Source organism: Cavia porcellus, unplaced genomic scaffold (assembly GCF_034190915.1).
Source record: "Cavia porcellus strain 051 isolate PalLab524CR breed Dunkin Hartley unplaced genomic scaffold, mCavPor4.1 scaffold_8, whole genome shotgun sequence".
NCBI classification, from domain to species: Eukaryota; Metazoa; Chordata; class Mammalia; order Rodentia; family Caviidae; genus Cavia; species Cavia porcellus.
The window spans coordinates 72,073,953-72,099,737 of NW_026947491.1; the positions used below are offsets into that span (position 1 = coordinate 72,073,953).

Below are 25,785 nucleotides of genomic sequence, written 5' to 3' on the forward strand. Positions count from 1 at the left end.
GTTGAATAATTAATGATATTTAATTGTCATAGACTTTGATCATCCCAGAAATGAGCTTTATTTCAATGTTAAATGTCATACATTCCCTAGATATTTCCTTCTATACTCATGCCTTTGTCTTACAGAGGGAAAAAAGGCTTGTAAGAGAAATTTAGGTCAAGGAAATAGTTGTCAAGTAGCAGATTATTTGAATATTCTTTGAATTATTATGTTTGAAGTAATGGTAAAAAGTCATTTTCTCTTATTGTTTATAACTTGTAATATACAAATTGACTACCTGCCAATTTTCTCTCTACTATTCTTTTTATGTTGTAGTAAGAAAGTGGTATTTTATCAATACTAGCAACTGCTGATGTTGTTGGCCTTTCCTATAGCATGTAGCCAGATGACACACTCCTCTATGTGTGGTCACTTTGGTGGACTACTTCCCATCCAGGTTAATCAGATGTAGTGGGCCATTGAGATACTGAGTCACGTTCAAGTACATTCAGATGTCCGGGGATGGGGATGGGGCATGAGGACACAGAACTCCTTAAGTCTTCTTTCAAAAATTTTCTAAAGTGTAAAGAATAAGTCTTAAAGACACTTTCAAAGAAGAATCCTAATATAAAAGCAAGACCTCTAGATTTCCCAGTACTGTTGAACCTGGATGTGCCACATTAAAGGGTCACTTATAATTATGTTTTGCATTAAAAGGTTCCACAATAATGTATGGCTAAAATTGCACCTTTCTGATTAAGGAAGGAGGTCACAGCCACTTCCTATGCTTGAGGCTACACAGTTTCTTCTAAGGGGTTGAGAATGTGATTCCTAGTGGGACCTATGAAAACATTCAGTGACTGAGTCAATATTATAAGCATTTATAGAGTAGCATAGAAAATGAGCCAATAGCAATTTAATTCAGTCTAGGTTAACAAGTTTTTGAGCACCAGTTGAAAAGCTGCTATATTTTCATTCTGTCTTCCTAAACATAATTTTACCTAGCAATCACATAATTCAGTAAATTAGGTACTACACGTGTTTAAATTTTCACTTTGGGCATATGTTTGTCCTTTAGTTCCAGATGCTGTGCAGAATATAGAGTGCATGGCAAGTGACTGGCAGTCAGCTTCCGTGAAATGGGACCCACCAAAAAAAGCAAATGGAATCATCACACATTACCTGATAACATTTGAGAGGAATTCCACAAAAGTCTCTCCCGAAGAGCACATGCACACTTTCGTGAAACTTCCTGCTAATACTTCATATATCTTTAGAGTAGCAGCTTCAACCTCAGCTGGAGAAGGCAACGAAAGCGCATGCAATGTCAGTACTCTCCCTGAAGCAGGTAACTAATGTGGAACGGGTCAGTGCTGTGAAACAGGCAGCTAGCATAAAACATGGTCCTCTGTGTGTCTGTTTGTGATCTATGTAGCCTATTTATATAAAGATATTAACTGCATATTTAAAAAGGCAATGCACGATTCCCTAGACTGTGTGTTACAAGAATACCACCTTGTATAGTTTTTTACAACACTGGGAGAGTGAAAGGAAGGAAGAAAGGGAAAATCGGTTCTGCTGTGTTTATACGAATACGCAATTCTCCAACTTGTTGAAATTGCTTTATCATACTTTTTAAAGGAAAGAACATGTGAACTTCCCAGTATGCACCTTTCCTTCTTTTCAGTTGTTTTTATGGAACTCTAGAGACTTCCCTGGACTATGGCTACAGCATCAGCCTCATTTTCACAATTGTATGAATAGCAAAGGCATTAAACTCCAATGTGTAAGAAACTCTGAATTCTCCCGAATAGAGCTCCTTCCTGTCGTAATCTTTATTCTCCTACTTTCTCCCACATTCTCCCTGGGCATACAAATTACAGTCTGAATCTTTCCTGGTAACACCACTTCCTGGTGTCTGCCCCAGTGGGAACTGTGAGTATTGGCATACTTACTTGCCTCTGGAGCATCCAGACCCCTATCTTGGAAATATATATGAACCCCACGTTCCTTTTTGAAACCTGTATAACTTCATTTTACAGCACACTTCTACTCTTAAGACCGTAAACTGAGAACCTGAAGACCCAGGCTGCTATGTCCCTGGTTTTAGCATCTAGCTCAGTAGCTATTCCTTGTGATCCTCCAGTGTGGTTTTTCTGCCTGCTGCAGGATTCTCCCTGCCCAGCCTGCAATAGCTGCATTTCAATAATACCTTCTCTTGCTTTTTACATCTCAAACCATGTCATCGTGAGTCATTTTCCAGGAAATTTCTTAAATCTGGGAAGATCCCACAAGTTGTTTGCCACAATCTGCTTGCTGCTAAATATGGTTAGAAAAAAATAAAAATGATTCAGCCTTCTTCAGCTATAAAATCATCTTTCATAAGCAGCCCAGCTGCCGCACCGTCTTATGTATGTTCCTTGTTAAAACTTTAATTTTCGATAAGAAAATTTTGCTTCCATTCTTAAGCTTTTTACCCTCTATCTCATTTGTTAATCCAACTGCCTGTCTAGTAGGAATTCAGTATATTGCCATGGTATTCAAAACACTTCTTATCTGCCAATCTAGACTTAGATTTTCAATATTTAATGTTATTTATTTTGCTAATAATTTAAAATACATTGATTCACCTTTCTTCATGACAACATCTATCCATATCTTTTTTATGCCTTCCATATATCTTCTCCCAGGACATACTTGCCACTCTCCTTGAGATCTAACTATTCTTTTATTATTCAATCTCATTCCTCCTCTAGCACCTTAGTCTAGAGTATTATTCCACTCTCTTAGACTTTATTCTCTTTCTATTTCTCTTCCACATCCATATGTAAAATTTCTGGAAAATTTCAGCTGGTTACTTGGTTGGCATATTCACCTCAAATATATTAAAAAAATAGAATGCCCTTATTTCCTTGTTTTTGTATGCTTGTTCTTGATAATTAGTTGGTCACAAACCCTCATTGTTTTATATGAATATTTTTTCCTGCATCTCTACATAATCACATATTATCAATTCAGTCCATGTCATGATTTCAGTTTTCCTATTAGTTTTGATTTGACTTCTACTACTATATATTTATTCTTGGTCCTATGGTCTTATTACTCCTGTTAATTTAGCATACTGATCAGTCTCATCTTTGCACCTCCTCACTTCAACTGCATGTGTTTTAACATGGAATTTAGATCATTTGTGCATTTTCAGTTGAAGTTCATTATCTGAATTATAAGGGCTAAACATACTGATTTGGGTGTCCGAAGCACAGGGGTGATAATGAAAGGCACAGTATGGAGGAGGTGGCCTAGAATACTCTATGAACAGTTTTCTATTTTGTTATCTACAAAATATATCCTAGAATTCATCCTCGGAGTTTGCTTCTCCTCTTCCTTTTCATTCCCTTTTTATGACTTTTATTAGTACATTTTATGGTACATAATAATTACATTCACCATAGTAAATTGCTTATGTGTACTAAACACATTTTGATTGTTTTTTTCCTTTCTTCAGTCCCTTTTATTTTTGCAGCACCAGATATATTTATTTTTTATAAAATCATTAATAACATATATGATAGAAAAACAGAGTTCTTGGGCTAAGAGGCCAAAAAACAACATAAAACATGTAAGACAATTACACTAAGTCAAAGTGTATTTTCAGTATATTGTTTACGTTGGATTACATTTTTCCTCTCTCGCTTCTTTCCTCCTCTTTTTATTCTTATGTATCTCCACTCCTCCTTGTATAACTGATGCCTCTAGAAAAACTATTTATTCAGCACAATAGATTTAATTTTTTCATCTTAGAAAACACTATTTAAATATCTCTAATGGGCCAATAGTTGAATAGATTATTTTTTTAAATATGCCTAACACTCTTTTACCATTGGATTGCTTCACTGATTTTATCTACATTCTTATCACTTTCTGAAAAGCATGAAATTTTATTCATTTTTTAAATCTCATGATGACATGGTTTGAGATGTAAAAAGCAAGAGAGGGTATGTGGGCATTCTTCATTAGAGCTTTCAGCAACATGCCAATTTTTAATACTACAGATTCCTGAGTTTCATCCTAGGCTTGCTGAATCGTGGCCTTAAGTAGTGAAGTCTTTGAATTCAAGCATCTAACCATCCCTGGGGAAGTACTAAAGTAGATTACCCAGGATGCTTTGAGGATGGACAAACAGGTTCAGACAAGTCCATCAAGAAGTGACAGGTGTTTTCCCAATGGGAGGTAAGTAGGTCATTCTTATGTGGAGTCTGGGAGAAGGAAATATGTTCAAATCCAGGCAGGTGGTCTGAGTCAGGGTGGTCCAGCACCAGATAAAATAGTCTGAATTATTAGACAAATCTTAAGCCCTAGTGAACCGACAACAGGGAGGTCAATAATTCCTAAATAAAGTAGAGGTTCAGACCTCTCCCAAAGCAGGACAAAGAAATTGTTATCCTCAGGTACAATGGTACTCAAAATTAGTTAAAGGAACAAAGGATAAATTCAGCCAGGAGAAACAAGACACAGAGTCAAAATAGCAATGTGTGCTTGATAATCTATATCACCTGAATTTATGGTCCAGATCTTTGAAAAAAATTACTTAATTAGGATTTGAATTGGATCTTAATTTAGGATGAAAAGGCTATCTAGGTAGAGACTGAAGGGATGCTAAATCAAAGAATTACTCAGAATTTGAGATTTAGTCTCAAGTTTCTTGATTTAATCAATATATATGGGTAATACAAAGCTGTAATTTGGGACCATCGGTTCCATTATAAATTCTTTGCGTAGAGAGGAACATGACTTATTTGTCCCTGTTTCACACACAGTTTGTAGGAGAAACGTATGATTGGCAGTAAGTTTACACAAAAGAAATGAGTTGTTTTCTATTTTTTTTTTTTTTTTTGCCAGGGAATACTGAGAATTCAATTGCACCTAGGGAATTCTAACTGAGCTACACCTGCTGGCCTATTTTTCAATGTTTATTTTGAGATAGGATCCCACTAGGTCACTAAGTTGCTAAGTCTTGGCTTGAATTTGTAATTCTTCTGCCTCAACCTCCTAAGGCCAGAATAGAATAAGTCACCAAGCCTAACTTAGAATTCATTGTTTTACGAAAGGATTTTTGCTCCATTGGGATATTTTATTTACACACATCCACTGGGTAAACTTTGAAGTGAATTTCTTTCTCTCGGTCAAATATAAAATATTTTTAGTTAAAGAAATATTTAACTGTATGAAACATTAAGTATTAGTTACTGCTTCAATAATTTTTTCTTGATATTAAATTTTCAACTTAGTTTGCAATTATATTGATGAATACAGTACTTATTATATAATAACTGGTTTTTGTCTGAGTTCACATGAATTATGTGTTGATAAGAGCTTGGTAAGAACTAGGGAGTCATTGTTCAGAATAGGAGCAGTTTTGTAGCTGTTGCAAACTTCTGATTTATGGTAGTCTAAGATTAGTCACAGTGTATAGCCAGCTCTGAGTCACTGGTTCTATACTTATTTTTGACATGAAGCGAAATCAAATTTGGCTCACTCTGTCACTGCCTGGTGTTTAACTTTAACATTTCTTCCAGGGATTATTGGGTACTTTTTTTTCTTTTTAAACTTTGGTCATATGCGAACACAGCTAAACATGTATTATGAACATTGAATTTATGAAGAGATTAGTGCTTAGTGTCTAGCCAAGCATGTTGGAATAAGGCAGAAAAATGAAAGTCTCCAAAGTTGGTTCCTCTAATAGCATTTTGGGCCAAGATATATGTACCAAGAAAATATATGACAAGTACATATGCATTGAAGATTTGACTTTTAGAAGTTTGAACTGACACAAAACGCATGCACCTATCCACATTACTGCCAAACCATAGTAAATGTGATTGAATGCTGAGATTTAAAACTTGGACATTTTGTGGAAGATAATTTTACAATTTGAGCTTATTCTACTCTCCCTCAAATTCCACAATTTAGAACCAATAGAAAAATAAACAGTATTCACCAGATGCCAAAAACTTACTTGAGCAAAGTAAAATACAAAGTTGTGGTTTTTAGGAGCATTCTTTTTCAGTGATGGGTTCTTTATTAGCATTTTATCCAATGGGAAATATTGTAAATAGGCAAGGACCCACTAAAAGTCCACTATACTTGCAAATGTACTGGTGATAAGACAGACTGATGAAGAGTATTTTTAGTATTTTTGTTTTTTCATACTACTCTTATTTCCTTAAATTTTCCTGTTCTGTTTAACAGAGTATACATAAAATCTCAATTCTATTCTTCACAGCCTTGACCACAACAGCCCTAGGAAGTACTTAAGATGCGCAATTGTTATGCACTTTGTAGGATCTGTATTTTGTAGACTTCCCTAGGTAGAGCAGAGATTACTCAGCAAGCTCTGATTATGACTAACTGCGACAGCCACTTGACAGTTTTTTAAAAAAATTTTATTTAAAAGGAAAAAGAGAAAAAACAAAACAAAACAAAACAAAGTAGTGTAAGGGTACAATTAATACAGAACTACAAAAAAAAAAAAAAAACAGTAAGAAATCACCAGTTAATAGATTACAATTATCATCCTAGAAACAGTTGCTCAGGTCACAGTATCAAAGCATTCAAAGTGGACATTCAAACAGTGAGACTGCAAACAGTTGTGTTCAATGATCCAACCAAAATCATTAATATGGGCATCTATTTAACACCCCTAAACACACTTGCAGTTGTATACTTTAGAGCATTTTTTCCCTCTCTTTTTTACAACAAAATTTACACATTTTGAGTTTTATTATTCCTTAGTTCTTATTACTTTTTTTTTGGAAGAGAATAAAGTCAAATATGACAAAACAAAGCTGTCAGTCAAAACCAAGGATAGACATAGCACATGATGTAAAAACAGTACAAGGTTATCGACAATGGTTACCATAATGCCTCTTGCTTCCTTAAAAAGAATTGTCTATCTCATTAGGTATTACAAAGTTGAACGAAACAGTAGAGAACAAGACCAATAAAACCTAAACCTTGTAAACACTGCAGGACTTCCAAAGAAGATAATAGTCAAACCAGAATGGGCATCATAGTGAATCTTATTGCCTTCAAAGTAGTTGCCTATACCTTCAAAATTGATACTATCATATGGAACAGAGTCTAATCAGTCAAAACAAGATAGTGGGAGTATTACAGGACTTCAAATCAAGTTAATAGGAAATCAAATAAGTTACTATAATATATCCTGCTAATTTTTTTGATTTTTTCCCTTAATTAAAAAATCATAAAAAGTAACTAAATATTTTTTTAATGAATAAGGAAGAGATTGAGATAAAAGAGGACATAACATCATAACAGTACAGGTCAAAGCATGACAGTTTCAGCAACCTAGTGTTTCACCACCAAATAACCCGGTTTAATAGTAGTTACCATAGTGTCTTTTTCCTTGAAATATTTGAATATAACTTCATATACTATAGCTTCAAACATATCAGTTTTTTAATAAAAGATTTATATTATTGATACAAATCTATGTCAGTCTTCTGTATCATTCAATAGATTTAATGTAAGTGGCAGAAGTGATTTTCATGGTTACAAATTAGTATCCTAATTGAAATACTTACTTTCCTTTACTTACATCCCACTTATATTTCCTTCTCCTGCCTTCTGAATTAAGATGTGAGGAAAGGAATCAAGGAAATTGCAGGATTCTGTTTGCTCTTCAGAAGTGAATTGACACATTCTACTCACCAATGTAATTGTTAAAAACACAAAAGACATAGTTGTCAGTCACAGAGCAAAGAAAAATAACTATTAGCATTACTAATCTAATTGAAATTCAGATGTTTTACCGAATAGCTTTAATGCAGATTTAACTACTAAATATAATGCTTTGTTAAATCAGATGAGAAATATCTTTTTACACTTCTTGCAGTACCATGAAGAGTTAAAGAGTATATACTTATCTGCTGCTTACTATGCAACAACTGAGTTTAGAGTTCCTGACCCAAGTTTGATTGACAAAAGACCTGGAGATCTCTGTGTTGTACATCCATTTAACCCCACTATTATCATAAATATGTATTAAATACACATGATGTAATTCAATGGAAACCATATAATATGTTGGCCAATTTTATGGCATGAAGAATAAATCACATAGTAATTCATGAGAAATAGAGTTTATTGAACAAGTAGAATATGAATTAGAAGTTGCTCCTTGGGCTGGGGATTTAGCGGCATAAGCGCCTGCCTTGCAAGCAGGCAGTTGTGAGTTCAATCCCTGGTACCGATAAAAACGAAAAAGACAAAAAAAAAAAAAAAAAAAAAAAAAAGTTGCTCCTTGCTACCAACAGAAATACTTTGTAAGAGAGGTTTCCAATTATCTAATTGGAAGACGATGTAGTGATATTTGCCTCAAATTTTGAATTTCATAGGTAGATACACCAATGCCTACTTAGACTGTCAAATATGAAATAGTTAAAATTTCCACATATTTTTTGGTAGTCTTTCACTATATGAGAAATATCCACTATGCATGCCAAAGAATATTGTTTTTAATTTGAAGTTTCTTGGACAGTGGGATCTAGGGGCATCAGAGCTTCCTAAAGCACTTGTGATAAAGTGGAGAAGAACACTTACAATAAGCTTCACTATTCATGGCACTTCACTATTCATGCAAATGATGATATTAACAGAAAAGTAATACAGAAGAGTAAACAATTTGAAGATACAGCAAGAGAAAATGTATCGTGGAGAAAGCAATGCAGCATGTGTGTGCAGAGCAATCAGAGTATTTTGTTGGGAAGAGTGTTGGAAGGAAGTTTGCATGACTGGGTTAGACCTGATTTTGCTCTTAGTTTTGCTTGTCACAAAGTTTGCCTGTGACATAGTAGAAAATTGGACAGTCTGCTAAATTTACAGTATGAAATAACACAAGTAATTTCTTAAAGTAATGATTGCAGATGAAATAATCCATTATTAATAGTTGTACTGATACAAACTACTAATGACCTGTGAACAAAAAAAATATTTAACTCATGTACTATTTTTTCTGAGAATACTCTCCAGTGTTTGACTGCAGTGTTCACCCAGAAAAAACTTGTGAGGGTACAGGCCTAACCTGACTCCCAAATTTGGCCAAAAATAATATGTTTTTATTATTATTATTATAATGTTTGGATTCAAAAGCCATCATTCTATTTATAGTATTTTGTTGTTAGTAATACTATTTTCAATTATAAAGTATAGTCATTTTTGATCACAGAAAATTACTATGCTAGTATAGGAGGAATTCATATACCTGAAGCCCAAGATAGAAGATTTTGTAGCACATAAATAATAATTTCAAATTCATATGTACATACTTTTATACAAACACTTCTTTTAAAACTGTTCATGGTGAAATTCTCCATTTGTTGAAAGCCATTGAAGGTGGTTTGCTTGATGCTTTTCCAGGTGTTTTTATTTGGAAAATACACCATCATAAGGCACAGGAAGAAAAAAAGTATGTGGTGCCAATTAGAAAGTCTCAGGATGCATTAAAATGAGCCTACAGGTATAGTTAAGTGTCTCAAGGTACAAAATTTATCAGGGCTATAATCAGTTGAAAAAAAAGATGCATGACCCTTGCTTGAATTTAAACCTGTACCCACATATGCAAAAAAGCTTCAGAATACATAATTCATTGGTCTTGTCCCAGATGGCTGGATGATCTGATCATGTGTGAATTTAATGAAATATTCAGATTTTTCTGTAAGTTTGATAATGAGAATTTACTCATCATTCTGTCAAGCTTGGTCTTCTTAGTTCTTTTGAGAGTTACATAGTGTTCCAAGTTTCCAGAAGGGAGTGATGATCTTGTTCTTCTTTATCTAGGACAGAATTGGAAATTTTGGTCATGTGAATGCTGAGTCTAGTTGGCTTTTCAAAAAAGTATAAGATTCACTCTGGTTAAGAACAACTTAGAGCTGTCTCTTCTTCTGATAAGTCATTGTCTCATATTTTCTGAAAACAGTTCTGAATGGAAGGTTGTTGCCAGTCTGGCGAGGCTGGAGAAGAGGCGGCTGGGTGTGTGTCTGAAGGAGAGGTGGCAAAGTTGCCTAAAATAGGCCAGGAGAAGGACACAGTACTGTAACATAAGGGACCTGTGGCTTAATAGGGGCCTAAGGGACCACCTCCATCTCCATGCAAATGCCAGGGTTGCCCTGGACTTGCTATGCGGCTGAAGACTCAGGAGCCGGTAAGGGGTGCTGGAGTAAAGGCCACCCAACAGCCTCTCCACCGGCTACAGAAGCCCGCATGTTTTCTCCTGACTCTTTTGAGTTCTAAGAATATTTCAGAGAATCTTTGAGATTCTCTGTATTGATAATTCTTTATAAACAGGGACAGCTTCATGTGTAAACAGGGGAAGCTTTTATGTCTTCTTGTTTGATCTGCTTCTCTGCTATTTGTTTTTCTTCCTTTACTGCACTGCTACCATTTCTTTGATTTATAAATATGGTGAATTACTTTGTTAATTTTTTGATATTCAAAAGAGGGCTTTGAAGTCTTTGAATCAATCCTGCTTGGCAGTGGTGTACACGTGCACACACACACACACACACACACACACACACACACACACACACATACTCACATCCGCCTGCAGGCATGTGCAGCATATTACAATCTAGGTTTTCTGTAGTTGTAACAAAATACTGGAGACTAGATAGTTTATAACAAATAGTTTATTTGGCTCACGTTGTGGAGGCTGAGAAATCTAAGAGCTTAACACCAGCATTTTCTTCCCGTTTGGTGAGGACTTTCTGCATTCTGACGTGATGGGTGTCACTTGACAAGACAGAAGAGTGACAGTGTGGGTCTCTTTCTTGTAAAACCACGATCATAGTTCTACTCCATGATTTTGCCCCACCTTCAGATGCCATTAACAGAATTCAGGGATTAAATCTTCAGGACATTTGCATTTGTGGGATGCATTCAAATTATAACAATTTCTGATCTCTATTTTCTAATATTTGAAAAGGTTTTTTTGTCAGAATTCATGAGAGATATGGTTTGTCTCTCTGTGTCTGTCTCTGTCACTATCTCTTTCTTTCTCTGTCTCTGTCTTTACTGTCATGGTCTCTGTATCATATAAGCAAAATACTGGCTTCACAAAGTGAATTTCTTTTATTTTCTGGAACATATTACTTAAATGTCAATTGTTCTCTAAATTTTTAGAATTCTCTGGCTATACTATTATCCCAGAGATCTCTTTTTAGAGAGTTTTAAAAATTATTTTATATGCTCTCAGGATGTGAACTTGGAGCTGAAATGTAATATCAAACCAGTTACAAAAAGCAGTACTTATAAGTAATCCATGGGTCCAAGACAGTCTCAAGAGAGATAAAGAAAATCTCAAGACAGGTAACTGAATGTATGAAACTGAAAATACAACATACTAAACTCTATGGGACTCCGTAAAAGCAGTGGAAAAAGTTGTAGTATTAAAGGTATGAATTTACTCAGTAAAATAAAGTGAAATAGAAGCTGAGCATGGTGGTACACACCTGTAATCTTTGTACTTGGAAGGCTGAGGCAGGAGGATCACTGAAGTTCAGGACAGCCAGGGATACACAGTGAGTTCAAGGTCAGCCTGAACTACTTAGTGAAACTCTGCTTCAAAAAAACCCAAATAAATAAATAAATAAATAAATAAATAAGATGTACCTTCGAAAAAACTATCTTAGATCAATAATCTAATCTTTCTGTCCTCCCAAAGTATAGAAAAAGAAGATAAATCTAAATTCTGTGGAAGAAAGTGGATAGTAAAGTGCAGAAACCAATTCCACTGAAAAAACAGTAAGAAAAATCAATGAAACAAAAAGTGACTCCTTGAAATGAAATTAGCAAACCTCTAGCAACTATAACAAATAAACCAAAAAAGCAGAGAAAGGAATATAAATTATAATATTTAGGAATGAAATCAATATAGACATTACAGGCAACAAAAGATGAAAGAATACTGCAGACAACTTTACATGCATAAATTTTATAATTTAGATAAAATGGTCTCATGGGCTCACCCTCCAAAAAGCACAGCTATAACTCATTACTATGAAATAGGTAACTTCAGCAGATCTAGAAATGTTAGACATATTACATTTATAATGGTTTCTGTCTTAATTCACTTGGGATGCTATAAAACATGTTATGAACTGCATGGCTTATAAAGAACAGAAATTTGCCTAGCATAGTTTTGGACACTGGAAGGTCCACAAATAACAATTTTATATTCAGCATTTAGTAAAAGCCCAATTCCTTGCTCATAGGTGTTTCTTTCTCATGTGGCGGAAGAGCTAAGGCATCTTGAGCCCTCTTTCTTGACCTCATCTCAATCCTGAGGGTCTTACCTTCATGCTCTAATCTTACATAATCACACTGATGATTATGTTTCAAGACACGAATTTGAAGTGGGCACACAGCATTCGGATCATAGCACTTCCCTTTGATGTTACTTAGGTAGGGAAAGGAATGACACTTCTCTGTTTTCCCACATCAGGGCCAAAGTCCAAGTTCCCCACTTGGCGGCTATTGACATGGAGGAGAGCACTGTTACTACTGAGTGGGCAAGGGCTATCTGGCTCCTTGCGAGGTCTCCCCTGTCTGGCAGGTGCAGGACTGCCTTATCTTTCTCCATTTCTGGGCTTCACTAGTATAGTAGTGAAGGTGACCTTTTACTGCAGAAGTGAGAAAGTCTTATCTCCCTACTCATCTTTTCAAACATCATGCTGTCCGGTATAAAGGGGGAAGAGGTTAGTGAAGAAGACTTAGCTTCCCATTGAACATAGCTTCCCATTGAAGAGGGAGTGAGACCTCAGCTTTCCTTGTGTTTTTGTTTTTTGTTTTTTGTTTTTTGGATAGAGCTGTTATTGTTTAAAAATTTTCTACCTTTCCAGATTGCACTATTTTATGTGGAGGTTGGGGTTGTTGATTTGTTATTATTGGCTAAAGAGAACAGATTTTTATTAGAACTTTATTCTCTTAGTTGGTTGGCATTTCTGGACTAGTGAATTCTAGATAAATGCAGCAAAAAGAAAACTCTAGCATTTCACCCTCATGTTATTATATGGGTCTTGGATTGCTTAGCTGATCTGATTTTTGGTTGATTTTGTTTTATATTTAATGTTTGTGATTTTTATTATACATAGTGAAAGGAACTGGGAAAATTTTATTTACCCTCTCTTCCTTGAAGACAATGTTTACCCAAGGGTATATTTTCAATATCACATATGATACTCTTTTTGTCTATTCAAGTTTAAGTTATTTAATACATTTAAATTATGGGTTAGAGGCTATTGAGAACACTGACAAAGCAAATGTATTTATTATGCTGCTAAAATTTAGAATTATATATTTTAAGTCTCTTGGATCTCAGAAGTAACAACTCAGTCATTTTATTTTGCATGCATGAGGCATAGTACTTAAGTGTTGAACTGTTTATTATAACTATATTAGCAAAAATTATTACTTTTCCAGAACCCATTCCACTAATTTATGATGCCTTCACTTCCTTAGATGTTCAACAAATCATTTGTTTTTATTGAAGTTGGGTCAATTTCTTTCCTTTTTACAATGTCTACATAGACTCATTCTGAGGTAGAGAAATTCAGTTTGTGAGAATATTTTCATTACTGTGTATAGTCATGTTAGTGATGTGACTGTATATATAGTCTTACCCAAATATGGATTGAAAAGTCAGGGAAATCTCGATCTCTATTTTCAAATCTTTCCTTAAACTATACAACTAAAATATTATGAATTAATATACTAAGGTCTGTAAACTACTGAGGACATTCTGGGAAATGTTTAAAGTTAAAGGAGTCACATCACTTTTGTTTTAATTTTGGACCAGCTCCAAAAGTGTAATGTTTGCTATGTTGAAATCATCTTAGATATCAAATTATAAATCATAAATTTAAAAATCCTTTTAAATGTAATTCCTTTTGTAAAAAAATGAATTTGAGCTACAAGGAGTAATTCTCCTTGGCCTCACTGACGCTCTGATACCTTTCATTAAGTGGACTGTGGCAACCACTCTTCTCTTTATCCAAGCTCCAGCTAAAGCCAGCTGTTCCTCCAGCAACAATTTTATTCACTTATTTAGAAACTGGAGCGTATCTTGTTACCTTATTTCCATTTCTGTTCTGTGCAGCTGTAGCTGGTACTTGTCACAACAGCCTTTACATATCAACCCCACCCTGACTGTTTTCTTATCCTTTCCCGCTTTTAAGTAAAGTTAATCACGTGTGTGTGCCTGTGAAAGTACTCTTCTTTCTCTGGGATCTGTGCTACTTGAAAGCTTCGGTAGTGAGCCTGTTGATGGTATGAAATTATAAACTCCATGAAAAACATCGAGTAATTGTATAAATATTCTGAAATGTAGAATAAATGAGTTTTAGTGATATTTTTGAAATAATATTGCAATGCTTTAGATTTAATTTAAAATCAGTGCAATGTGAATGTAAAGAAAAGGTTTTGATCAGACAGGTTGTACAATTTACTGTTAATGTCAGTTCAGTGAATTTAAGGTATTCCAAGTTTCATGGCATAGGAAATTGCAAGTTCGGTGAGAAAGCTGTTTTTAAGTGTAACGCATGCATATGCAGCTTCTATAAGATTACATGCTTTCAAAATTTAAATAAAGTGAAAGTAACGTTTCTTAGTATATTAATAATTTGTTTTCACTTCTACTCACTGCAGCTTTGAAAAATAGTGCACTGGTTCTGTCTGGATGCCTTGTTGTACCTTAAAAATAAACTATAATACTAGAAATTTTCTATCTTGATCACAATAATTAAATCTATGCTGATCAAAAGATGCACACAAAATTAGCAGCCTAGTGTTCAGAAGTTCATCAATTAAATTAACCCTACTTTACATAATGTTTTTAAAAAACCAAGATTCCATTGTATAAGTTTTTAAACACAACTATATTAATGATTTATTATGTATAGAAGGACCAACATTTTTAAAGTTTAGATTTGAAATTGCCAACTGACTTTGTACCTAGGATGTTAGGACATTAAAGGCACAAAACTTCTATCTTAAAGGCACAAACATTCTATCTTAAAGGCACAAACATTCTATCTTAAAAGATAGAATGCTATCCTCAGAAGAATTTTTTTTAGGAATTTTACCTGAAAATTGAACAGGTACACCATGACAGAGAAAATAGTTATTGACTTACTAACTTCAGAATTCTTTTCTGATACTGATATATGAGAAATAAACTATTTTTTCTGTTAAAAGGCTAGATTTACAAAATATTATCCAGAAAGTACCAGTATCTAGTACTTTTAGCTTCTTTGTACATGAATAATTTATGACTTATTTTGAATATTATAACTGTTTTTAAGAGCAATATTTTCTTTGTGTTTGTTTTCTACCTTAGGAAATTTATGTATAGTAGAATGCACAAAATTTAAATGTAAAAATCCAGTAAGTTTTGAAAAATATATATACTGATATACTATCTAGTCAACATGTAAACCATTTCTACCTCCAATGAAACTTTCTCTTGCCTACCCACTCCTTAGAGCATCCCCTGTCCTAACTCCAGTTAACACAGATTAGATTCCATTGTTCTTAAGCTATGTGGAGCTGTTTAGCTCTGACCTATTTACTTCAGTATAATTACAAAATTCATTTGCTGTAAACACCTTAATTTGTTTTTCTCTCATTATTGCATAACTTTCCATCTGCATATTTCATTATTTCTTTAGTGTACATGTAGACTATTACATTTTGGTGAATATCATGGATTATATTTCAAACTAAAATGCTCTGTTTTTGTTCAAATAATTTTTTGTGTGTGGAACCACTAGGTCAGTGAATACATGACTATTTAACTCTTCAAGAAACCCGACAATTTTCTAAAGTGATTGTGCTTTTATTAAGTACGTACTGAGCAGCAGTGTATGAGAGTTATGAACACGTCTCATTTTCAGTAGAATTTATCACTCTTAAATTTTCATCGTTTTCTTTGGTCTAAAAGAATACCATCTTAATGTGACTTTAACTTGTATTTATTGATGACTAATGATGTTGGATTACTTCCATGTGGTTATCGAGCATTCATATAATCATTGCAGAGATTATACAAATGACAGTATAACCTGAAATTGTGCCAAAATAATCTTAATAATCTGTTAGGAAAATTATAATAGTTCTCTGATCCTCAAAATTTTTATGACATTAAAATCAGTCATGAATGTATAGAAAATAAATTAATATTTAGTACAATATAAAATATTAAAAACATTGAGAATCAGTGAATCTTCATAGAAATTTATTGAGTACCTTTTGTTTCAGTGTTTATCTTATGATGAAGAGTACCTGTTCTGTGTCTTACTGGACTGCTACAATCTTTCAAAACCTGAACTGGTTTTTAGCATTTTATGCCTTACACTTTCAGCATTATGAAGTATCTACAAGTGCTCTCTTAATGTGAAGTTTTTGCTTGCATTGCTTCCTGTGGAACATCACCCTTTATCTGTTCCTCCTCAATTACTTTTCTTTTTTATATTCATAATTTTTCTTCGTTAAGTTTCTCAACTCCATGTGCGAGGTTCAGTGTTACCTGCCCAGGGTCAGCATTTCTTCTAAAACATAGTGTATATTTAACTGAGATTGACCTCCAGTACTCACACTTTAGTTGCTTTGCTTCCATGTTTACTGGTCTGCACAGTAGAAGACTTCATCACTGGCAGATGAGCAGGCGATACAATTACACGAATTCCTCCCTATCCTTGAGCTGCTATCAAATGCTCGATGGCTAATCAATAAAATACTTTGAAAGAAAAAATGATCAATAACTGATTTTGGTGTGTATCATTAATTTTAGACAGTAATATTGTGGGTCAAAAGTCTGCCAATAGACATTTTTTATTTTATGAAATTACCATAATATACCATATATAATAAAACATATTCAAATAGTTTTCAGCGGGAACAGGTGTTATTTAAATAAACTTTAGCAACAGAAATTCAAACATGTTGTCATGTATAGAATGAGAACAGTCCTCTCAGGTTTTTAGCACATTTTTTTTCTGAAAGTGTTTGTTCTTTATTATTGAGTTTTAGCAGTTATATATTTTAGATTCAAGTCCTTTATGGTAATCAGCATTTGTTTTTCTGTGACAAATGGCAAACGTAAGCAATTCACAGGAGGAATGACTTATTTTCGCTCACGTTTTTAGAAGTTTCAGTCCATGGTTGCTTGGCTCCACTGCTGCTGGGCCCGGGGTGAGATGCAGCATTACGGCAGACAGTGGGTGGTGGAGGAAAGCAGGATCGCCCTCGTGGCATTCAAGGAGCACAGAGAGAGACAGGACAGTGCTGAGGTCTTAATATCCCCTTCCAAGGCAGTTGCCCGGTAATCTAGCTTCTTTCCAGTTGACTTTACCTCTAAGATTCTTCCACCTCCCAGTAACACCAACGGCCCCACACACCTTTGGCTTATGCTCCTTGAGGGGACATTTAAGATTCAAGCCATAATATCTCTCACTAATATCTGTCAATGTTTGTCTATATAACAAACATTATCCTACAGTCAACAGCTTAACTTTCTTTTTGGGTATTTTTTTTGGGAGGTGGGTACTGTGGATAGAACTCACAACCTGCTGCTTACTAGGCAGGTGCTTATGCCACTGAGCTAAATCCCCAGCCCAACAGCTTGACTTTCTATTTCCTTTTAATTTTGATGAAATCCAGTGAGTAATTTTTAATTCCATACTACTACATTTTGTGCCTTATCTAAGAAATCATCACTTATTTCAAGATCATGAGGATGTTATCTTCTATTTTATTCTAGAAATTGTATAGCTTTGGTTTATTCATTTGTTGGTACTATTTGTTTTAAATTATGTGTGCTTCTGTATGTAGTATGTATGAGACATTATTCCAAATTCATTTTTTAAATAAATTTATCCAACTTTTCTAAAACATTTTGTTGAAAAGCTTTTGAGTTGGCTTGAAAGTTTTGTTTAAACTCAAATGACTTTTTTACTTGAATTTATTATTAGAATGTATTTTCTTCCATTGATGTATTTTTCTATCTTTATGATAATAATCACATTGAATTTAGTACTATAACTTTATAATAAGCTTGAAGTCACTTAGTATAAATTCTAAAAATGTGTTATTTTTCCAAATTTGTTACTTCACATTTTCATATCAATATTATAAATACAAATATCTTATTAAGTTTTACAAAACATAGTTGTGACATTTTCACTGAGATTTCATAAGCAGTATATGAGTTATAGTCCAGAAGGTATAGCTTTACAATATTATTAATTAATGTTATATTTCATCTTTCAAAGTCTTATGCAATTTTTTTCAACAATGTATTAGCTTTCAGTAAATGGGTTTGTATGTCTCTTGTTAAATTACTTCCATGTAATATTTCATATTATCCCAAACAAAGTTAGTATAATTGTCAGTTGATGAAGAATACAGGAAGATGGCCAAACAGGGCGGTACATACATGTTATCCCAGCACTTGGAAGGCTGAGGCAGGTGGACTGCTGTGAGTTTGAGGCCAGCCTGGGCTACAAAGTGAGTTGAAGGCAAGTCTGAGCTACATAGAGAGACCTTGTCTCAAAAAGACCAAAAAAAAAAAAATACAGAAAAACCAGTTTCTATATTGACATCATATTCTACAAGTTTGATAACTTCATTTCAGTTGTAGAAGTGTTTAAAATATATTCCATTAGATCTTCTATATTAAAATTTTTGTGTTTTTTATTTAAACTATTTTCTCTATTTCTTAACTTTAATACTTTTTTTTCCTTTATTGCACTGGCTACATTCTGTAGTACGGTGTTAAATAGAAGTGATAAAAGCTAACATTCTCTCATTGGTCACAGTCTGAGGGGTAAGATTAGTCATCATTTTGTATATTGCTCTGCAGACTTTTTTGACACAAGATAGTGCTATGTGATTTATTCTGGCCTTAAATTCATGGTGTAGCCCAAACTGGCCTTGAACTTCTGGTGATTTTCCTACCTCAGCCTCTGGAGTACTTGGATTACAGGTGTGCACCACCATACCCAGCGACTTTTTATAAATGCTCTTTTTCAAACACGAGATAATTATTTCCTATTATAGTTTAGTATGAATACTTGTTGTTGAGTGGAAGTTGACTTTTGGTACTTGACTTTTGGAGTTCATTGAAGTAGCTCTTTTCTCTTTTGTTATGTTACTGTGATAACTTCCACGACTTACTCTTGAATATTACATGAAAATTTTCTTCCAGAGTAGACAACAATGTAGTCAGATGAGGTATTCTAGTATATATGACTAGCTTTAATTTGCAAAGGGCTGTTGAATGTGTACATATTTTTAGGTAATGTGTTTGAATTGTGGCATCTTTCACTTATATTTGTAACAGGGCTATCCTAGGCCACTACAGAAAGGGAAAAAAGTTCTGCCTGCTACTCCTTGGACAAAGGACTAATATCTAGAATATATAAAGAACTCAAAAAACTAGATCTAAAATAAAAGACTCAGTCAAAAATGGGCAATTGAAATAAATAGACCCTTCTTGAAAGGAATAATAATGACCATTAAGTACAGGAGAAAAACATCAGCAGTTTTGGCCATAGATAAGTGCAAATTGAAACAACACTGACATTTCATCTTACTCTGGAAAGAATGGCTATTATTAAAAACTCAAAAAAAAAAAAAAAGAATGCTGTCAAGTTTTGGGGAAAATTGTTGGTAGGAATGTAAATTAGTATGGCCACTAAGGAAATCAGTATGGAGACTTCTAAAAAAACAAGCAATAAAACCTAAAAATAGAGATTCCATTCAACTCAGCAATACCTACATCTTGTGAGTTTCTTCATGAAAGAGTTAAAGACATCATAATACTGTGATATAGTGATAAACATCTACCTATGTGTATAGCAGCATAAAAAACAATAGTTAAATCTTAGAAATGGTCTGTGCTCATTAACATATCTATATTACCATCTATCTATCTGCCATAAAGGAGGGTAAATTTGAATCTTTGCAGGAAAACAGATGCATGCAGAGCCCACAATGGCAAATTAAATAAGGTTAAATATTTCATGGTTTCTTTTATATTTTGCCTTAAACTTTTTGATTCCAACCACTCAGTGAAATCATCTGAAATTGGCACTTCCTATTGGGCCAGTTTGTTTAAAAAGTATTTTGTGTATTATATAAAGAGATTTTTTTTATGTTTTCTAAATAATTTTGTGTAAGTTTCAATTTCAAGAAACTTGACTACTTTATCTAAGATTGTTTTAAAATTTTTAGCATCAGATCTATTCCGGTTTTCATTCATGAAATTAAATATTTGTTTTCTTTTTTGTTTTCATACATCTTGATACATGTCTATAAACTTTAATAATTTTTCTATGGAGCCACTGTTTATTTCTTTTCTTTTTTTTGGTAGCAGGGATCAAATTCACAACTTTGCACTTAGCAGGCGAGCATTTAGTCACCGAGCTAAATCCGCAGCCCTGTAGAGTCACTTTTGAACAATATTCTGTGTTTGTTTTCTATTACATTGATTTCTGGTCTTATAGTTTCATTCTTTATAAAGACATTTATATTTATTTTTGGTTTAATGTGTGTTTATTTTTCACTTGTCTTAAAATGTAAATATAGCATCTGATTTTAAGCCTTTATTTCAACTAGAATAATTTGCAGCTGTATGTTTTCTCTTAATGCCTACATATCACATTTTAAATTTATTTTCAGATAAAATATATTCTAATTTCATTTGTGGTATCTTTTTGGATCTGTGGAGCTTTAAAATGATAACTAATTTCCAAATATTTTGGGCTTTTCTAAATAACCTTCCACAAGCCATTTTAAAATTTATTTCTATTATCGTCAGAGAAATTTTTCAAAATTAAGAACATTAGAGATGTTTTCTTCAACTCATCATATGATTATTTTAAATTATCACCAATACACAGTTGAAAGTAATGTCTGTTTTTCACTTACTAGCCATATTATTAGCCATAGTATTAGTTCAGGGTATGTTAGTTCATTAGTTCACTGTGTGTTTTCTTTCTTTTTTTTTTTTTTTCTTTTATTTACCATATTTTCTTGTCTTTTGGGTTAACTAAATATGTTTAATTTGGTTTTTTTATTTCTTTATTGGATTTTTAGCTATATTTCTTAGCATTATCATTTCTATTAGCTACTTGTAGGAGTAAAATGTGATTCTTTACCTTATTTTATCTATTAGATACTGTGTAAGACATGTACAAGAGTATATTTTCATCTAATTCTAATTGCTCTGCTCTTATAAATTTGAAAGCTGTATGTTTGAAATATTTCATATTAATGTACTCCATACAGCCCATAATTTTTGGATTATTTTTACTTAAGAAAAGAGCCTTAATAGGGCAGATAGATGTGATTGAAATATGCCATTTGCATGTATGAGAATATCATAAAGACAGTTAATAAGTGCTAATAAAGACAGCTTTTAAAAAAGAAGCAAGGCCTGGCACTTAGCTCAGTGGTATAGTACCTATCTGGCAAGTGTGAGGTCTGGTATCAAAAAAAGGAAAAAATAAATTACCACATATATTTATCATTATTAGTGCTATTTCTGTAGTCAAGGTATTATATCTGACATAATCTCTTTTTAGTTCAAGAACTTCTGTTTGTATTTCTTGTAGTGTGTCTTTTTCTTAGATTTACGTGTGAAGATGGAACCCTTCTTTGCTTATGAAGAACATTCTCTCCTGATATATGATTCTGAAATGCCAGCCCCTGCCCATTTTTGCATCAGTGTTGTCAAATCTTTATCTTATAGCACACATTATTTTTGATGAGATGTCAGCCACCATATGTATGATCAGGTCTTGTATGTGAAATGCATTATAATATTTATACTTTCCAGCTTGACAATGATATGGCCAGGGTGGCTTTCACTGCATATATTTTGCTCTTGGTTCATTGAGATTTTGGAATGGGTAAATTTTTTTTAAAAGTGATGCTGCTTTTTCAAATATTTTCTTCTTTTTTCCTGTTATATTCTTTAGGGAGTCTAATTATGCATCTTTTGATATCTTTGAAGTGACTATATCTCTATCCCATTCTTCACTCTTTGTTATTCAAGTTGAAGAAATTTTCTATTGCAATATCATCAAATTCATTGATTGTACTATGTTACCCTTATTATGGTGTTAAGAACACCCACTGAATTTTTTCATTTAAATTATTATGCTTATACATTATGTAAATTTTCAATTTGTCCTGTTTCTACTCTTGTACTGAGATTCTCTTTTCCTTTTGCTTTTCTTATGATTACTTATTAAGTCAAATAAAATATTTTTGTTAGTGCGTTTAACCATCATTCTCTTTGAAGTTACATCACCCTAGTTATCCTGTGATACTTCTACTGATCATTTATTCCTCCTACTGATTACTGTCACTAGTATCCTACTGTCTAGTTATCTGGGAATTTGTCCTGGGCATTGTGGGTTATATATTGCAGACACTGGAGAGTGTTAGCTTTGTTCTAATGACTATTAAATTACTGAATCGTTATTTCATGCATGAATGATCTCACCCTTATTGATAGAGTGAATTTTTATTCTTGGGATTTAAAGTGCAGATCTTCCGGGGTTTTGACCTGAGATCTTTGGAAATCTTTGATTTGGTGGGATTTAAACCTGAAGCTCTGTCTCCCCTGAGTAGTTATATTTCCACTCAGCTTTTCAGCTGTGGGTATCTACTGTACTCTATGGAGTCCGCAATGTGACTATACATTAAAATACTAAGTTAAACTCAAAATTTGGATCTAACTTTTCTGTGACTTTCCTTTCCTCAGTCTAGCAGCTCACACTCCAATCTGTGACACTTCCCACCAATAATTCTGTTTACTTTCCCCGCCCCTGAGTTCATACTTGCTATCTGTAGGATGATAAATTTGATATGAACTACCACCAGACCAGAGTCCCTGAAATTTATATTTCAGGAATAAAATATTTTGATATAAAATTTTGTCTGGTTTTACAAAATTAATTTTTATCTAACCTAGGAATCTGAGATTCCTTCATGATTTTTATAAAAATTCTAGTCACACTTACCAATTTTGTATAAAATCATCCTAATGAACAAGTGGTGATGGGAATTTAGGAAAGGGTTCACATCACAATAATATATATGATTTTAAGTTGATTATCAGACTTTTTTTCTTAAAATCTTTCAGTAACTAGGGATTGTCTTTGTTATTTATTAATGTATGACAGACATTATATGCTTCCCTGAGTTTCTTCTGCTCTTTTCTATTACATATCCCTGTCCATTAACTGTTGATTTGCCAAGAGACTCAGTTCTCCAATATCTGCTGTTCTGATTCTATCAATATCACCCTCAACCATTCATTCACTGTCAGAATTCCACTTGTTTATATATACAAATATATCCCAATTTGATTTTACTTGGCCTCTTATGCTACCATAAACTGTTCCTTCCAAGGTATTTCTGTTTATCTCTACAGTAAAGGCATAAAACTAACTAACTAACTAAATATATATATATATATATATATATATATATATATATATTCAAATGAATCCCTATAAACCATTATGTATTTCTAGTTTCTTTGCCATTGTCAATATCTCAATTTTGTCTCCAGGTGTTAGGAAATAGTCTCGATGACAATTAAATCAGTTATCTAAATTTAATAACCTTTTCAGGTAAACTAATTTAAATCAAAACTGCCATTTTGACAGATATCATGCTATGACTTGCTATGAGAATTGTCATCTAATGACTCCTTAAATTAAGTCAAATCATTTTGCCTACAAATAGAAAGCATACAACCAGTTTTCTTCACAACCTTCTCCAAAAAAATGACTTATTTTTTAGAAGTCTTTTTGAAGTATTTTAATAAGTATATATGTTCAATAATGCATAAGTTAGAGGCTAAACGTATTATACTTAGATTCAGTAGAATTTTGGGCCCCTATTTGTCCATGTGTATACGCATTGTCACAGGTACTTAACCTTTTTTTTTTAAAAGTAAGTCTTAATGCCATTTGTAGATACTGTTCAGTTCTCTTTCATCCAAAAAAAATAAACTTCTATTTTAAGATGATTTATTCTGGCACTCTTATATAAGCATGTCAATCCATATTTTCAGTTCTATAGTTCTACTCAAATTCACGCCTATACAACATACTCAGATAAATACTGTTCTGGATCCTGGAACATCTTTGAACTAAACAGACTTACAGAGAGATGTGTATCTAACTATATGATCACAACCTCTGATGAAACCATCTACTCCACATTGACAGACATTATCAGAAATAACCAACTTATTATGTTAAAGACATTATTCATTAAATAAATGGCAGCCTCTTCATGTAATTTTTACATAGAAATCTATCATTTCTTTCAGACCACAGATCATTGCATTTTTGGTTTACTTAATTTGTTTTTCTGGACACAGAAACTTACAATATTTACAAGACTTTTCTCTTTGCATTATTTGTATTAATTCAGAGCCAAATTCATAACTTGCTTCTGCAACAGTCCAACAACAGTACAGTGGTGAACATAGCTGATCTCCTTTTGCAATACCAATTTTGTCAGTCGAGTATCTCTGTCCACTCATTTTGTCTGTTTTCTCATATTCAACAAATCATCAGATTTTTGCAAATATTTCTTTCGATTTTCTTCCAGCTCCATTCCTAATTATCCCTTATCATTGCAATCTGCATTGTATTGCATTTATAAACTGGCCAATTTCTATAAAATTTACTTTTCACTTATAAGAAGATTGATGAAGGTTCAAGTTTTTGTCACTTTAAATTTTCCAATAAATTTCTGTCCATTGTTCTCTATAATTTTCAACTCCTCTCTCAGGAGGAGTTCACTCTTTCATTATTTCCACACCTTATTCTCTCCCATTTTTCTTATTACTTTGTTGCATAGGCTGTTTTTCTTCAGTCTAGGGTCCTTCCCATCCCTTAACAAGCGTTCTGTTACCATTGATATGTCTTATCATTGTATTAAAGCGAATTCAATGTTCTCTTCCAAATATCTTCTAGTCCTTAATTGTTCTTTCAGTTTCAAGGTCTTTCAGTTTCAAATCTTCACTTTTTGTTGAAATTTTCTTATTGGCATCACCTCTTCAAGGTTGTTTGTATTGTTTTTCATATACATATAAAAAGCAGTTTGCATACTAAGACCTGTAATCTACCCATACAACTAAAGATGAATTTCTAGGAAACACTATTAAACATAAGTCAATGCGAAAATCTATATCTGGGGTGCTTTGCACCTAACTTTTCAGCCTTCTCAATTTTTGTATTGTGTCATATTGTGTTGGTGTTAGCACGCTGTACTTTTATTTGTATATGCTTACGTTATATAACTAGGCCTTGTGTTTTAAATGGGTTATAATAGGTTATTTAAAATTTCTAGAGATTAAAATATGCTTAGTAAACTAGGAAACACTGTGTTGGGTTTTTTGTATGTTTTATAAATATAATTGACAAATGTAAAATCTCAGACATCTATTTTGCTTAAGAGATAGCACATCTGTGTTTTGAAGATCAAAATATATGGTCATAAGTAAAGAATAGATGAAAAATAGTCTTCCACATTAGTGTCCTTAACCTGGTCAGCGAGAAGTCAGTACAAACTTTCATCAGAATCTTATGAGAGGTTGGCAACTTCTAATAATTGGCATTCAGAAACTAATGGAATAGTTATATATCACACACATTTTTGTATTCTAAGTAGAACCTGCTAATCACTAAAATACACACA

The 25,785-nt window shown here is 33.2% G+C and overlaps 1 protein-coding gene and 1 long non-coding RNA gene across 5 annotated transcripts in view; one reads left to right on the forward strand and one right to left on the reverse strand.

Moving 5' to 3' along the window:
• Positions 1-25,785, forward strand: part of Ptprq (protein tyrosine phosphatase receptor type Q) — a 201,870-nt gene that overhangs the window by 77,119 nt on the left and 98,966 nt on the right. The window contains exon 25 of the mRNA XM_063255200.1: positions 1,058-1,327. Coding sequence (XP_063111270.1) covers positions 1,058-1,327 — 270 coding nt within the window. The remainder of the gene's footprint in view (positions 1-1,057; positions 1,328-25,785) is intronic.
• The window catches only part of LOC134477366 (uncharacterized), a 177,542-nt gene that overhangs the window by 34,172 nt on the left and 117,585 nt on the right, over positions 1-25,785 (reverse strand). For 2 of the 4 annotated variants that reach the window (XR_010049394.1, XR_010049391.1), the window contains one exon: positions 6,401-9,833. The exons of 1 other annotated variant lie outside the window; for it this stretch is intronic. This is a non-coding gene — a long non-coding RNA (uncharacterized LOC134477366). Of the gene's footprint in view, positions 1-6,400; positions 9,834-11,510; positions 11,617-25,785 lie in introns of those variants that run through there. One more of the 4 variants, XR_010049393.1, reaches the window with a different exon arrangement.